The 15,420-nt window shown below is 39.3% G+C and overlaps 1 protein-coding gene across 1 annotated transcript; it reads right to left on the reverse strand.

Moving 5' to 3' along the window:
- Positions 1–5,882: 5,882 nt before the first annotated feature.
- Positions 5,883–15,311, reverse strand: prrt2 (proline-rich transmembrane protein 2). The gene is made up of 5 exons (XM_020046703.2): positions 14,599–15,311; positions 14,201–14,413; positions 13,191–13,495; positions 12,757–12,886; positions 5,883–8,820 (listed from the first exon to the last, which is right to left on the reverse strand). The coding sequence occupies exons 1-5, from the start codon at positions 14,651–14,653 to the stop codon at positions 8,804–8,806; spliced, it is 720 nt and encodes a 239-aa protein (XP_019902262.2). The 5' UTR covers positions 14,654–15,311; the 3' UTR covers positions 5,883–8,803.
- Between the last annotated feature and the right edge of the window lie 109 nt (positions 15,312–15,420).

Genomic DNA, 15,420 nt, shown 5'->3' on the forward strand with positions numbered 1-15,420 from the left:
GAACAACACTGAAATGCTTTATTGCAGATTTCCACTGGTCTAATTTTTGCGACTATGATTTACAGATTGACTGACCTCCAGGTCTTGATGTTGGACTGTTGTTTGTCTTTGCTTACTGGACCTGTTCTTGCCATAAATATGGGCTACTACAGTACAGACATAATGATGGTCTTTTGTATACCAACCCCACCATGTGTCACAACTAATTGGTTCAAATGCATTAAGGAGAGAAATTCCACCAACTAACTTTTAACAATGCACACCTGTAAATTGAAATGCATTCTAGGTGACTACCTCATGATATGTATTTTGATTTCTTTAACACTTTTTTGGTTACTACTTGATTCCATGTGTTACTTCATAGTTTTGATGTCACTATTATTCTACAATATGGAAAATAGTAAAATAAATACCCTTGAATGAGTGTGTACAAACCTTTGACTGTGACTGTAACTGAGTCATGTTTTATGTTTTCCTCTTCACTTAGATGATTAAAGTTGTTTTTGCTTTGAGTGGTGATGTTGGAGTTGCACTAATGCTTCTTCAGGCAATGTCAGCTGAGCACTGCACTATCCCTTCCACTTCTCTGAATTGACTTGAAGGCAAGCAGCAAAGCACCCAGAACATCACCCTGCATCCTACTGCTGGCCTGCCTTGCAAGCAGGGTTGGTCTTGTTTTGTCCCTGGATGGTAATCTAGGTGCAGCTGGAAGTGGTGTTAGAGGGCCAGTAGGGGACACTCTTCCTTCCGGTCTCTAGACATAAAATGTACATTTTAAATTCACACAATCAACCAGGAACTGCTGCTGCACCATAGGGAAAACTTCAGACTACTGACCTGGAAGGTGCAAATACTCACTGACACTGTTGTTTACCAGCTAACTAATATGGTGCTGTGTGTTGAACAACTGCTGTTGCCGCTGACAATAGAATTGTTTCGGTGCCAATGTAAGAGCTGCTTATTCCACTCCAATACACAATAATAAAAAACATGTTGACCTCTGTAGGTGTGGTGAGTATCTGTCAGGAAAGTGTACCAAGTAACCTTTGGAAGTTTGCTTGCATTTAGATTTTCACCTTTATAATTTTTTTAAATACATTATTTCTTTTATTTTTTTTGTAAAATATTGTGTATTATGTCCCTGCTGGTAGTCTACTACTGGTAAATATACTTGGTGAACAAAGGCAATTCTGATTATTGTTCATCCCCTCTCTTTCCCCCATAGGTTTTTTAAAACTTAAAATGCAATCAATATTTAATGTAAAAATCTCTCTGAATAATGCTGCCAGCTAAATTAATAAAATGTAAAATTTTAAGACCAGCCTTTCTCCTGCTAAGGGCATCGATACAAAATAATGTAGAGACTAAGGCACCAGCCTGTAAATAATTATCAGAAACAAAGATGTTTTCATTATTCTTAGTAACAATTTATGAATCCATGGAGCTAGTAGATACTTCATTTAAAAAAGCAAATCAACTATACTATAAGCCCAGTTACCCCAAAGTAAAACATAAGATATAGCTAATCTTGAACATACTGCATCCAAACATAACCAAAAAACAATGTTTATAGCCTCATCCTGCATTCACTGATTGGAGTCAATAAGGACAAAAAAAGAGCATTGCAAAGAAAATGCATTCAAAACTTTGACCCATGAGTAATCATAGCATTTTCAAGGTTAGCAATACTTTGAGGTGCCTAGATTCAACCCTGTAGTTAATTTTCCAATGTGTTGTCTTTTTTCATAGCATGCAGGTGAATCTGGTGAGATAACACACATAATTAGAAAAAAGTGGATTATGGAAGTTTCCGTATGTTAGATATATATAATTTTTTTTTACATACTTAACCAATAAAAGACACTGCAGCCTATCACTGTTGAGGAGTGATATTTATTCATGGTCTTAGAGCAGCCTACAGACACAACCTGTTCTGTTCTCAATGTTAACTTACTCACTCAGAACTCTCAACAGAAATGCAGATACATTTTATTTTCACAGAGACATAATATTGTCTGTTAAGATCATGGACAGTCATTCACCTAGAGTGAAATACATCTTCCTATCACTCCACATTTTATCATGCCCTGTCCATACCATATATCTTAATTTCCCTTTAAGAGTTTAAAAGGCATAGGTTAAGTGGAGACCATATGTATCTCATCAGGATTGATTTAAATTTAGTCTGGAATCCAACAATCTTAATTGGGGAATTTAGCCAACTCCTGTAGTATTATGTGCTCTTCAATTTGCATAATGACATTTTCTTTTTTGCTCAATACTTAGTTTGCTTTTAAAATGAACAATTACTATGTTAAACTATCAATTACTAGTTGATACAGTGACCAGCCATAACATTATGACCACCTGCATAATAGTAGGTCCCCCTTTTGCAGCCGAAACAGCCCTGATCTGTTGAGGGGTCCACTCCTCTGAAGCTGTGCTGTGGTATCTGGCACCAAGTCAGCACCTTGAACTTGTTGTATTCCTCAAACCATTCCTGAACCCTTTTTGCTTTGTGGTAGGGTGCATTATCCTGCTGATAGAGGCCAATGCCATCAGGGAATACTCTTGACATGAAAGGGTCTGCAACAATGCTCAGGTAGGTGGTATGTGTCAAAGTGACATCCACAGGAATGGCAGGACCCAAGGTTCCCCAGCAGAACATTGCCCAAAGCATCACAGTGCCTCTGCCGGCTTGCCTTCTTCCCATAGTGCATCCTGGTGCCAGCTGGAACCTGGGCCTTAGTCAGGGTGGAGGGAATTATGAACAGTTCCAAATACCAGGCAATTTTCGCACAAAACCTTCAGGTGTCCGTTAGAAAACACGACAACGACCCAAAGCACACATACAAATCCACAAAAGCATGGCTTCACCAGAAGAAGATTAATGTTTTGGAATGGCCCAGCCAGAGCCCAGACCTGAATTCAACTGAACTACTGTGGGGTGATATGAAGAGGGCTGTGCACAGGAGATGTCCTCGCAATCTGACAGACTTGGAGCACTTTTGCAAAGAAGAGTGGGCAAATGCTAATTTGCACGTCAAGATGTGCCAAATTAATATACTCCTACCCAAAAAGACTGAGCGCTGTAATAAAATCAAAAGGTTCTTCAACAAAGTATTAGTTCAAGGGTGTGCACACTAATGCAACCAGGCTATTGTGAGTTTTTATTTTTCCCCCTCAAAGATTTCTGTCAATTGAATTGTTCACGTTATCGGTCACATTAAAGGTGGAAAAAGTTCTGACATGATTTATCTTTGTCTCATTCTTTTACATCACAAGAACCTGGCATTTGAACAGGGGTGTATAGATTTTTATATCCACTGTAAATCAATGATATGTTGGAAGATTACAAACTGAGCAGGGCTCTTAGATCCATGAACTCAGGGCAGCTTGTAGAGCCCAGAGTCCAAACTTAACATGGCAAAACTACGTTTAGCAGCTATGCTGCTCCAAACTGGAATAAACTACCAGAAGATCTTAGACGTGCTCCAAACATATTCATTTTTAAATCCTGGTTCAAAACACTTCTCTTTTCACGCACCTATGACTGAGCGCTTTAACTTAACAACACTTTAAGCTTACAGATTTTTATAGCTTCCTCATAGAAAATTTCTGTTTTCTTATTCAATTAATTAATTTAATTTCTTCTATGTATGAATTGTGCTATGTAAATAAACTTGCTTGCTGGCATTAAAAAGAAAGTATGCACTGCTGAGCTCAGCTTCATGACTTGGAAGTACACTAAAAGACCCTGCAGAGTTCTGGAAAAGGTATTGTTGAAAGTAGTCACAAAGATATATATATATACAGTGGAGAGAACAAGTATTTGATATGCTGCCGATTTTGCAGGTTTTCCCACTTACAAAGCATGTAGAAGTCTTTCATTTTTATCATAGGTACTCTTCAACTGTGAGACGGAATCTAAAACAAAAATCCAGAAAATAACATTGTATGATTTTTAAATAATTAATTAGCATTTTATTGCATGACATACGTATTTGATCACCTACCATCCATTACGAATTCCAGCTCTCACAGACCTGTTAGTTTTTCTTTAAGAAGCCCTCCAGTTCTCCACTCATTACCTGTATTAACTGCACCTGTTTGAACTTGTTACCTGTATAAAAGACACCTGTCCACACACTCAATCAAACAGACTCCAACCTCTCCACAATGGCCAAGACCAGAGAGCTGTGTAAGGACATCAGGGATAAAATTGTAGACCTGCACAAGGCTGGGATGGGCTACAGGACAATAGGCAAGCAGCTTGGTGAGAAGGCAACAACTGTTGCTGCAATTATTAGAAAATGGAAGAGGTTCAAGATGACGGTCAATCTCCCTCGGTCTGGGGCTCCATGCAAGATCTCACCTCGTGGGGCATCAATGATCATGAGGTAGGTGAGGTATCAGCCCAGAACTACACGGCAGGACCTGGTCAATGACCTGAAGAGAGCTGGGACCATAGTCCCAAAGAAAACCATTAGTAACACACTACGCCATCATGGATTAAAATCCTGCACACGCAAGGTCCCACTGCTCAAGCCAGCGAATGTCCAGACCCGTCTGAAGTTTGCCAATGACCATCTGGATGATACAGAGGAGGAATGGGAGAAGGTCATGTGGTCTGATGAGACAAAAATAGAGCTTTTTGGTCTAACCTCCACTCGCTGTGTTTGGAGGAAGAAGGATGAGTACAACCCCAAGAACACCATCCCAACCATGAAGCATGGAGGTAGAAACATCATTCTTTGGGGATACTTTTCTGCAAAGGGGACAGGACGACTGCACCGTATTGAGGGGAGGATGGATGGAGCCATGTATCGTGAGATCTTGGCCAACAACCTCCTTCCCTCAGTAAGAGCATTGAAGATGGGTCGTGGCTGGGTCTTCCAGCATGACAACGACCCGAAACACACAGCCAGGGCAACTAAGGAGTGGCTCTGTAAGAAGCATCTCAAGGTCCTGGAGTGGTCTAGCCAGTCTCCAGACCTGAACCCAATAGAAAACCTTTGGAGGGAGCTGAAAGTCCGTATTGCCCAGCGACAGCCCCGGAACCTGAGGGATCTGGAGAAGGTCTGTATGGAGGAGTGGGCCAAAATCCCTGCTGCAGTGTGTGCAAACCTGGTCAAGGACTACAGGAAATGTATGATCTCTGTAATTGCAAACAAAAGTTTCTGTACCAAATATTAAATTCTGCTTTTCTGATGTTTTAAATACTTATGTCATGCAATAAAATTCTAATTAATTACTTAAAAATCATACGTGATTTTCAGGATTCTTGTTTTAGATTCCGTCACTCACAGTTGAAGAGTACCTATGATAAAAATTAGACTTCTATATGCTTTATAAGTGGGAAAACCTGCAAAATCGGCAGTGTATCAAATACTTGTTCTCCCCACTGTATATTGGTGCTAATCATCAAGGGGATTCTACTTGCTCATTAGACTGATCTTCTCTGGGTGCTTTTCATTAAGCAAATTAATATATACACCAAATTGATGTATTCAGATGTTCCTTAAGGCCCATATTGGTGCTAATCATCAAAGGGATTCTACCTGCTTATTAGAACCAGGAGTGCTTCTTGACTGTAAGCCCCTCTTTCTACCCCACAAGAGTTAGCTCCTCCATAGCCTTTGGTCTCCTCTCCACAGCCTCAACAGTAGGCACTTGTAATCTTTAAAGCTGACAAACTTAGTGTATGACATGAACACTGACTCACACTCCCAGGCTCTCCTCTTAAAATGCAAGCCTCCCCAAGCCTTAAGCTCTCTCTATCGCACACAAACATGACTTTCCCCTTTAATATATACTGCTGTTTTTGTCCTCCAGTTTCCCTTCTTCATAACGTCATGCTAAGACAGACCAACAGACAGGAGTTCATGCAATGTGTCTTTATTAAGAATGCGCCTTGAAAGCATACAAGTATATAATATGTATGGTGCCTGGTTTAACAACATGCCAATATCCACAGAGAGTATAGTAGCCAATTGGTAATACAAATACTGGAAAAGGCTAATAAACACAGAATAGCAGTTCCTCTCTTGTCCACATTAAAGAGCTATGATGCTAACTCATATCAACCATAAATAATCCACAATATATAAGTTGCCTATAGAATAATATCAACTCTCGATTACAATTAAATGTGACATCTATTAAATACTATCAGAGAGGGGAAAAAAGCCTAATATATTTATCAAATATTAACTGAAAAACATACAGAACATTTGCCATAGGGTAAACATTTCTGTAACTTAATGGGCTTGGAGATTTTGGCATTTTATTTAAATAACTTTAAAGATACCACAGGAATGAAAGGTATATACTAATCAGAAATTAGGTTTGAGATAAAAAGTTGTTACATTTTTTAAATGATGAATGTATTCACTCATTGTGCTGTTTTTGAAGGAATGAAAATTTATAAACAACATTAATCTATTTAAATCTAAATTTTATAGCCACATGGGGGATGTGGTTTTGTGGAATTAACCTTTGACAATGGATAAGTTCCCAGACAAGCATAAAGGCCATTTCATACCATGGCTATTACTTATCATTTGACCTTGAAATTTATTCATTTTCCAGTATGAACCAGAAGTTCACAAGATGGCTACAGTATTTCAGTTTTGTACCTAAACTGCCTTGCTAGCTAAACTTATCTGCAAATCAAATTCAACAATGCCATTAATGTTTTCAATTAGGTTTTTCCTTTTAAAAATCTGTTATATGGAAATAATACACACAACAGAATGCCCTTGAAGACAATAAGAAAATATTCAACAATACCTTTGCCTATTTAAGCAATAAGGCACTCAGGGGTTTGTGGTATATGGCATTACATTTTACTGTATGCAACTTTTTACAGCACATGGTGAATATACCACGTCTGTCTAAATGGTTCTTAATGACATATTAGTTTGTGTCGGGACAGTGCTAAGCCATGGTATATTGACAATATTCCACAAACCCCAGAGAGGCCTTATTGCAATTATAAACTCATTACCAATGCAATTACAGCAGTAAAATGTGATGTTATACCCAGGGTATAGTCTGATATAACACAGCTTTCAGCCAATCAACACTTAGTGTTCAAACCATCCGACTTATGATTCAATTTATGCAACGATAATCAAAAGGGTGCATCATTCACGTTTCAAATGTATAGCCAAATGCTTCAAGCACCAGTAAAACAGATAATTGCACTGATTTATCCACATCATTTTGTACATCAACATGCCCCTTTCGCACACATAATTTTAAGGTTTGGCAAATGGTTTAGAATCAACAACAGCCCAGTTACGCGCATAAATCAATGTTACGGTCATGTGTATTGAACCTTCCATTTAATGTTGACCACTAGATGTCTAGGAAGGGTATCGCATGTCCAAATGATTCAATCCCAAAGATAAATTATATTTGCCATGTCCCCAGACACTAGATTCCCAAGGATCTAACATTGTTGCCAGTATCAGTAAATTGAATATTATAAATGAATTTGAGCGTGACCAGCCACAGCACTGCAGCATGTTATTTGGTAACCCAATACTTATGGATTGACACACACCACCACCATCTGCCATCCATTTATCCGTACATCAAAAGCCTAATCTGCATCACATTATGAAACTAGTGGTTTAAAATCCAAATTTGAAAACGATCCTCTTTTACAAACATTATTATCAAAAAAGGTACAAGAAATAGCATTTCACTGATTCACAAGGACACAACTTTATTAACAAGTTATTCAATGTTGTATAACCTGTAGTCTTTAGGTGCTTACCAGCTTTCCAGTCTACAAAGCTCTCATTCAGAAACAGTTTAAAGGGCCATCCTCAGGGTGTGAAACTGGATAGAAAGTCACTGAATTTTCATCCTGACATTTCCAAGTCACTTTTTTCCAGGTTTCAAGTAAACACACAGAGTTATAAACCTTCTGTAACCAGAAGGTTTTAAGCATAATGACACAGCTTTCCATTTTTGGTGCTAATGGTTTTTTTTTAGATGTTATTTTTTTTTTTTTTTACTTTGCTTCATTACCAATACATTTTCGAAACCTTCTCATTACTCATGGCTTGCTGTTGGTGAATGTCAGTCTCTCATCCCCTAGCTAAAATAAAAAAATACTAACAGTAGCCTGAAAGATAGGAGGAATTTACACTAACTGAAAACAGAATATACAGTATGCCTATTCAAAAAAGAAGTGGAGATTCTTCCCTCAGTTTCCAATGAAAGGCCAACCCCCAAGCCTGTATATGTACCAATGGGATTTTCTGCAAAATTAAATTTCTGATGCGTCCAGTCATCAGGGCAATGAAGGATAGATTTTGGCAGACTTTATGGACTCTAGTGTACTAGGTAGTCAAGCCGTTGAAGCAAATCTCCCATTTCTTTCACAGTGATCAAAACAATCTCTTCTTTTGCTGCTGTTGTCATAATTCTCAGACCACAATGGTTTTGGTGTCTTGCTCTGAAAACGGCCAGCGGTTGAGGAAATGGCGCATTGTCAAGGACAGTGTTCAGTGGCGGGTAGAATACAAAGTAAGGAATTAGTCTGATCGTCTGGTTTCCCCACTGCACAATCCATCATTAGAGAAGCCCAGGCCAGTTTGGGAACAGCAGGGTCTTGCATATTGGGTTCCCATTAACAAAGCATTATGTTATATTGATTATAGAGTGGTATCGAACATCAGGTGTGTAATATTTGTGGCACGTCCAAGTAATGACTACACGGTTAGAAAGACTGAAAATGAACAGTCAGCCAGATAGATCCTTTTTCCAGACCACAGCAACACGATACTCAGGACTTCACATTTACTAAAAAAAAAAAAGGAGCACATCAGTTAGTCATGCAATTTAACAGTTTTACAAGCTCAATACGACATAACAGCATACACAGGGCTAGAGAGAAAATGTACATAATGCATAAAAAAGTAGCACTGCAACCACGGGACTTTATCTCCAGTTGTTCATGTTGCGGTTCTCTGTGAGTTTATTAGGACATCTCTTTGGCCTAATAATAGCCGATCACATTTTACTTCACATTTCAAAAACCGCCTAAGTACATGTTGTTAAAGGGATAGTTCATCCAAAATTCAATTTTTTCCTCAAAGTTCACTTACCAAGATATTCCAGAAGGCACAGAGTCATTTTTTCAAACAATCCATTATTAATCTCTGTCCCAGTCTTTAGTTAGCATTATTAGCATTGTCCACATTTGTGAATGGAAACGGTTCGTACCGCTATCGTAAAGGTGCATAGCAAGCGGAAAACTACTTTGAAACACTTGAAACTACATTCAGTAATCTGTCGCGGTAACATTGATATTTTTAAACTGTACACTGATGAAAAAGCTGGCGGAATTGGCTGAATTCAAACTGGCACTGGCAAACTTTCCTATAGCCACCATAAACAGCTTCTGTTCTTCGGCAGTGATGTAATCGAAGTGTGAACTTTAACCTCAACAAGCTATGTGAAGATAGGTTGCTTCACCTAGCTGGCCCATTTTCATTGGTGGACATCAGAATAATTTGTAATTGTGGAAAATGCCATGGCCATAAGAAAGGTACAAGGGATGTGGGAGAGGAGACAAGGTTTCACTTGTTGCCATATCTGTAAAGTCTGTTCATAGTTCCATCTCTCAACCACATCACCAGTGTGACATATAGCCTCCAGATGCCAAGATCTTCCAGATCCCAATCACAACGAACGCAGCACTCCTCCCAGCTCCCAATCACCAAAATACTAAGCCCGTTCAAGAGTTGGACAGCTTTATAACGTTCTTTGATCCTAGCATGCCTTCCGTCTTTACGATTTAGCTTATCATAGTCTGTATCTTCGCCTGATCCTTTTTGTCATACACACTTGTATTCTGTCTACTAGTTTACATAGTTATGCATATTATTGCTATACTTGTTATATCTACAATATTCAATACTTCTACCCATATTGTTCATATTCCCCATCCTACTCTTTAAAATTGCCGCTAGTTTACACTTGTATATTATTGCTATATTTTTGCTTTATACATTTCTTAATTCTTACCCACGTAGATGTTGTGTGCCATGTCACAAGAATTTCCTTGTGCAAGATGACGCTGTGTTATTCGGTGCATTTGATAAATAAACTTTGAACTTTTGGATTTCCCTTGTTTGTATCGATGTTGACTTCTGCTGGCTTGTAGGTCTTATATTGAAATTAATTTCTACCTGCTCTTCAATTGGGACAATACCTCTGCCTTGTCGTATTTTGGGAAAATCAATTGAGCAACTTCAATGAGACACATGATTTTTGTGAGAAACATTTTAATATAGAGGATCATGACCCACGTTTGCTTAGAAGAGGACTAAACGCAAATGCAATTCCATCAAGTTACCCAGTTCAACCAGTGGAGACAAGAGATTGTAAGTAATTCTTCCGATTGCTATGAAATAATACACAAGGTACACATTGCCTCTGGATATTCTAGGAAAGGGTTGGGGATTAATGTGTTCAGCATCACCCCCCTTTAGCTCCTGTCCAAGCTTCTATTTGGTCAATTCATCACGTGTATTATGGTTAGAAGTTTTATGGCTCTATCTCCCGAAAAAATGTCTTCCTTCTTTTATTCTGAGTCAGACATAATATATATGAGTTTTCCTTTCTCAAGCAAATAAAGCTTTACCGTCCAAGGTGAATATCAAAGACGAAATAGGTTAGTTGCTTTCTAGCTAGTGAATACTAACTTTCGTTTACTGTGACGTATACACTTATTCCTCCCGAAGAAACGCGTGGATTGATACAATTGTGAACAAAACTGACCAGTAAACACAGGAAATACCAGTTTATTTGAAATTAGAATTATATTGCGAAAATTTAAAACTATTGAGGAATACAACATCATATTATTTGAAGTAAACAAAGAACATGAGGTCTTCGTTTGGAGTGTTTTAGAGTAGTTTTCCGCTTTCACAGCAGCTTTGTGATAGCGGTACATACAGTTTCCATTAATGAATTTGTACAATGCTAATAATTACTGACAGAGAGCTGATTAAGGGATTGTTTCCCAATGTGCCTGAAGGACCTATGCGGGGTAAGGGGATGTGATTTTTGGTTGAACTATCCCTTTAAGCATTAGATGGAAATTGAGTGAACTAATCAATAATATGTGGGGAACAATTTTGAGACTAAGGAAGTGTATAGACAGGCGGCCTAATTCACAGCTTTTTTGAACAAATTGGTATTTTGACCAATCGCATTGAATGTTTTCACATTAGGTCTTTTCAGGCATGATTTAGTAGGTCAAAATATAAATGTTCTCTGTTTAATTTGTCTCCAAAGAAGACCTTACAGAGTGAAGGGGAAGTCTTAAATAATTAATGAGGAAAGAGTACAAATCTGCCGACTCGTGGCCTTTCATAGAATGACTGTCACTGGTGCTGTATGGGATCAATGATCTTTAAGTGGGTTTTTTTCTCGTGACAGGCATCAAACACTCATGAGTCCCACAGGACCCTGTGCTTAAAGAGATACTCAAAAGCTCTTTTAGAATTGTATTCATTAGTGTACTAACAATACAACTCCAAAAAAATACATGTCAGCAACCATCATGGGGGATTTTGCTCTGCGCTGAAAATTCTTGACAGCTAATAATATTTTGATATTGTATTATCAGTTGACTACAGAACAAAATAATAATTAAAAAAAATTGTGGAAACTATGCATTAAAGCCCAGACATTAGCTCAATCAGCTCAAGACATATCTCAGGCATGGAAGTCTCTAAAACATTGCTCTAATGCCTCCTCTGGAGGACTGAGAAATGCACATTTTGCTGAAACTGCTTCAAGCAGCTACATTTTAATTAGATGTTCCATTTCAAATCCCTCCCCACCACACATGCCAGTTTAGAGAGTGCTACGTGTTTTACCTAAACAAGGCATTTGACAAATTAGACATGCTGATTAGTGATACGTATTAATCTCTATGCAAGCAAGGTATTTGATGGGTTTGACATCAAAGATTTAAACCCCAGCCTTTTAGCCAACTCCAGCCAAAGACTTAAGCCATGCTTCCCTAACTCTGCTTCTTGATGAGGTTACAAACATGGTTGCTCAACAAACAAGCATAGGTCACGGAAACCTTTCGGCTACAATATCACAAGCACTAATTAGTGGTCATGGAGGGAGGGTTTCATTTAAAAAAGATTATATTTAGTGATGGCGAAACAAGGCTTCATTAGTGTTATTTTAGCAGCAGGATATTATGCTGGCAGCACTCAGATTTTCTTTATCACAATAAAAGCAATAAGGCAATATAGTCCGTGAAAAAGAACAGACAAACAAAATCGGAACAGATATTAAACATAAAATGTACAGACTAGATTGGTAACTATATTTAAATGATGGCTTTTATTTTGAAAAAGATAATCTGAGTTAGCGCTGCTAGCATAATATCCTGCTTCTAAAAAAATGGTCATGAATCCTTGTATTGCCATAACTAATTCTAATAGGGCTAGCAAAGGTGTCGGTTGATAAGGATTTGAGACTAAGATCATAAAGACTAAAATAGGTGCACTCAGGTCACATCATCATCTTAAGTGTCTTTCCTAGTGAAAAGCTCCACCGTGCAAAAAAATCATTAGATTAGAAAAGAAAATACAGTGACAACCAATTCTAGCCCACTACACGTGACCAGAGATCAGCTTTATGGAACCACAGTAACTTAGATCAGCACATGAACAGAAGGCTGGAGGATTGGCCAGCTGTGATACTCACTCGCCAGGTTTACGATGCAGGCGATGATGATGACGGTCCCTCCTATCAGTGACACAGTGGAGAGCATCCTAGCCACACGACCCAACCGGCGGGCTCCATCCAGGTTACCCTGTTCAAGGCTGTTCTTGGACTAGGAGAGGAGTGACTGGTTAGTATAATAAGCAGAAATAGTATTTGGAAATCAGAGACAAAGCTATGCACTCTTGCCAACTCCTATGGTCTTGAACTAGAATGATAAGAGCTATATTGTTTGGTATGCAGCACAAACTGAGCATCACTGTGATATAAGAATAGTTAAGTTAAGCCCAGAATCCTCCTTCCTACTGTTCTCCATTCTAAAAAAAACTGAAAATACCCCAGAAAAACAGTGTGGTATCCCTTTCAGCAATATCCAAAACAAAATAACTGCCCTGTCAAAACAAAGTCAGCCTTACCATGACAGAATAGACAAACCCCACAATGTTAATGGGCCAGACGGGGCAGAAGCAAGCCAGTACTGCCAGCATAAGGTAGTCTTTGGGCTTGGTTCTGTCGATGGGCGGGTTGGTGGCGATGCTCGAGTGGCGTGAGATGGAGGGTCGTGGGGAGAAGGCGGTGTAACCGATCGAGCCAGCGCGACTCCCCTTCCGGGTCTTGCCAGAGTGGGGGTGGTGGGAGTAGGAGATGGACTGCTGCCTTCTGGGAGGTGAGGAGATGACTGGGGAGGTGTTGTCAACTGGGGCCGGGTGGATACCGTTACCTAGGGAGATGGAGTCGGGGATTAAAAGCCTCAGTGAATTATTGTACATGAGTCTGTCCTCTGAGCTCTTGGCTGTCACGGCCCTTTGGGGCAGTTCCTGATGCAAGCAGTCAAAACTCTTCTCTGCCCGGGCACCACAATGGTGGAAATCCCCTGGAGACTAAGATAGCAGTCTCTAGCAAAGTCTAGCAAAAATCTTCAAAAAATCTCTGAGAAGTCACCTATTCATAGAGTACTTAAAATAGTTCAACATCCACCACCAATGTCTGTGGTCTGACCTTGGCCGATAACTAAATCATAGATTAGAATGCTCTTACTAAACTGGGCAGTTGTTTCACCTAGCTCTCTTCAAATGGAGACACTTACTGTAAGTCGCCCTGGATAAGCGTCTGCAAATGTAAATGTCCTGAGCATGCATGGACACTAGCAGGCCTGATTATACAAGCCAAATGATTGATATGCCACAAACTAACCAAGAACTGTTGTGGATTCTGAGTCCACGCCCTCAACGTAAATGAGTCCAAGCTTGAAACATGTGGTCTAGCAGTTAGTGCAACAGACCCTACGAAACATATACCATACCACAGACAGTTTCTGTGACATACATATATTTTCTACATTCCTGTTTCTTCTCCACTACTCACCAACCAATAAAATACAAAGTGTGGGACTGAGCCCCTGCAAAATAAGCTTTTTTAGGCTTACTGTTCTCCATTTTTTCATTGATCACAATGACAAGTTCCTCAGCTTTGGCTTGGCCCAGACAGGGCCCAAATCTGGCAGTGTTGGCATCGTGGATCTCCCTCTCCTCCATTTCAGATGCGGATGTGGCGGACACAGCGACGATGGGCGTGTGGAAAGATGTCGAATCTTGGTCCAACAGTGATGGCAGTTCCTCGCCGGGGCAAATAGCAGGGGCTGCGTTTGTGATGAGAGGCATGTTGGAAACAAAAGGAGTTTGCTTATGGGCTTCTGTTTAGTCTATGCCCCTGGGAGTGTGTGTGGGTGGGTGAGTAGACAAAAGGGTATTACAATAAGCACAACATCAAAACCTAATTGCATTAACTATTTTAATAACAGTCATAGCAATTTTGGTTATGTACCTAACGAATTTGCACGCTCCGGCATATGAGAGCACAGTATATTCATAAGGTCCATTTATATCCTTAGGGACTTCAGAGAGTTGTGACCATTCCTTTTCATCCTATGGTGAATAAACCCGAGGCCAGAAAGCAATGTTTAAATATCTATGTGGGCCTTTGAGGCTCCGTGGAGAATTAACTAAAACATTTATGAACGGCACAATTTATGAAAAATGTAGAGATTACATTATTTATTAGAACGGGTAAAACGCTGATGGCCCGCGTTCCTTTGAAAGAAGACTAATGATTTTATTGGAAAAGGTCTCAGTGCAGTTGTTTACAGACCTGATTGTATTTCATGTTTACATTAACCACTGACAACAGTGCAGGATATGATTGAAGGCTATTTTGCCCGTGAAAAAGGAAATTAGGGAGAAAAAAGCTAACAATGGGTTACAGGGACAAAGCCACCGGGAAAGATGAGACATATGGAAGGTGTGAGAAGGGAGGGGGATAATACAGCATACCATAAAGCTAATAATGGCATACAGCCTAGAACAACCTATTTGAAAGAACGTGCGAATATAAAAAGATGTTTCGCAAAAGACAATGACAGTAGAAAAACAAAAAACAAATGCACATGCAGAAATGTGGGCTTGCGAACATACACTTCCAATTCAAAGCATTAGACTGTACCGCGAGACAAACGTAATACATATCTTTTAAAGAACATTGCACATGCAAACTGCTGATAGTCGAAAATCAAAGGCCTACTTACATTTTAAACGGATTCTTCACAATATCCGAAATGTCCTGTTGTTATGCATATTATCATAATGCAAC

The sequence above is a fragment of the Esox lucius genome, chromosome 5 (genome assembly GCF_011004845.1).
Source record: "Esox lucius isolate fEsoLuc1 chromosome 5, fEsoLuc1.pri, whole genome shotgun sequence".
Classification (NCBI taxonomy): domain Eukaryota; kingdom Metazoa; phylum Chordata; class Actinopteri; order Esociformes; family Esocidae; genus Esox; species Esox lucius.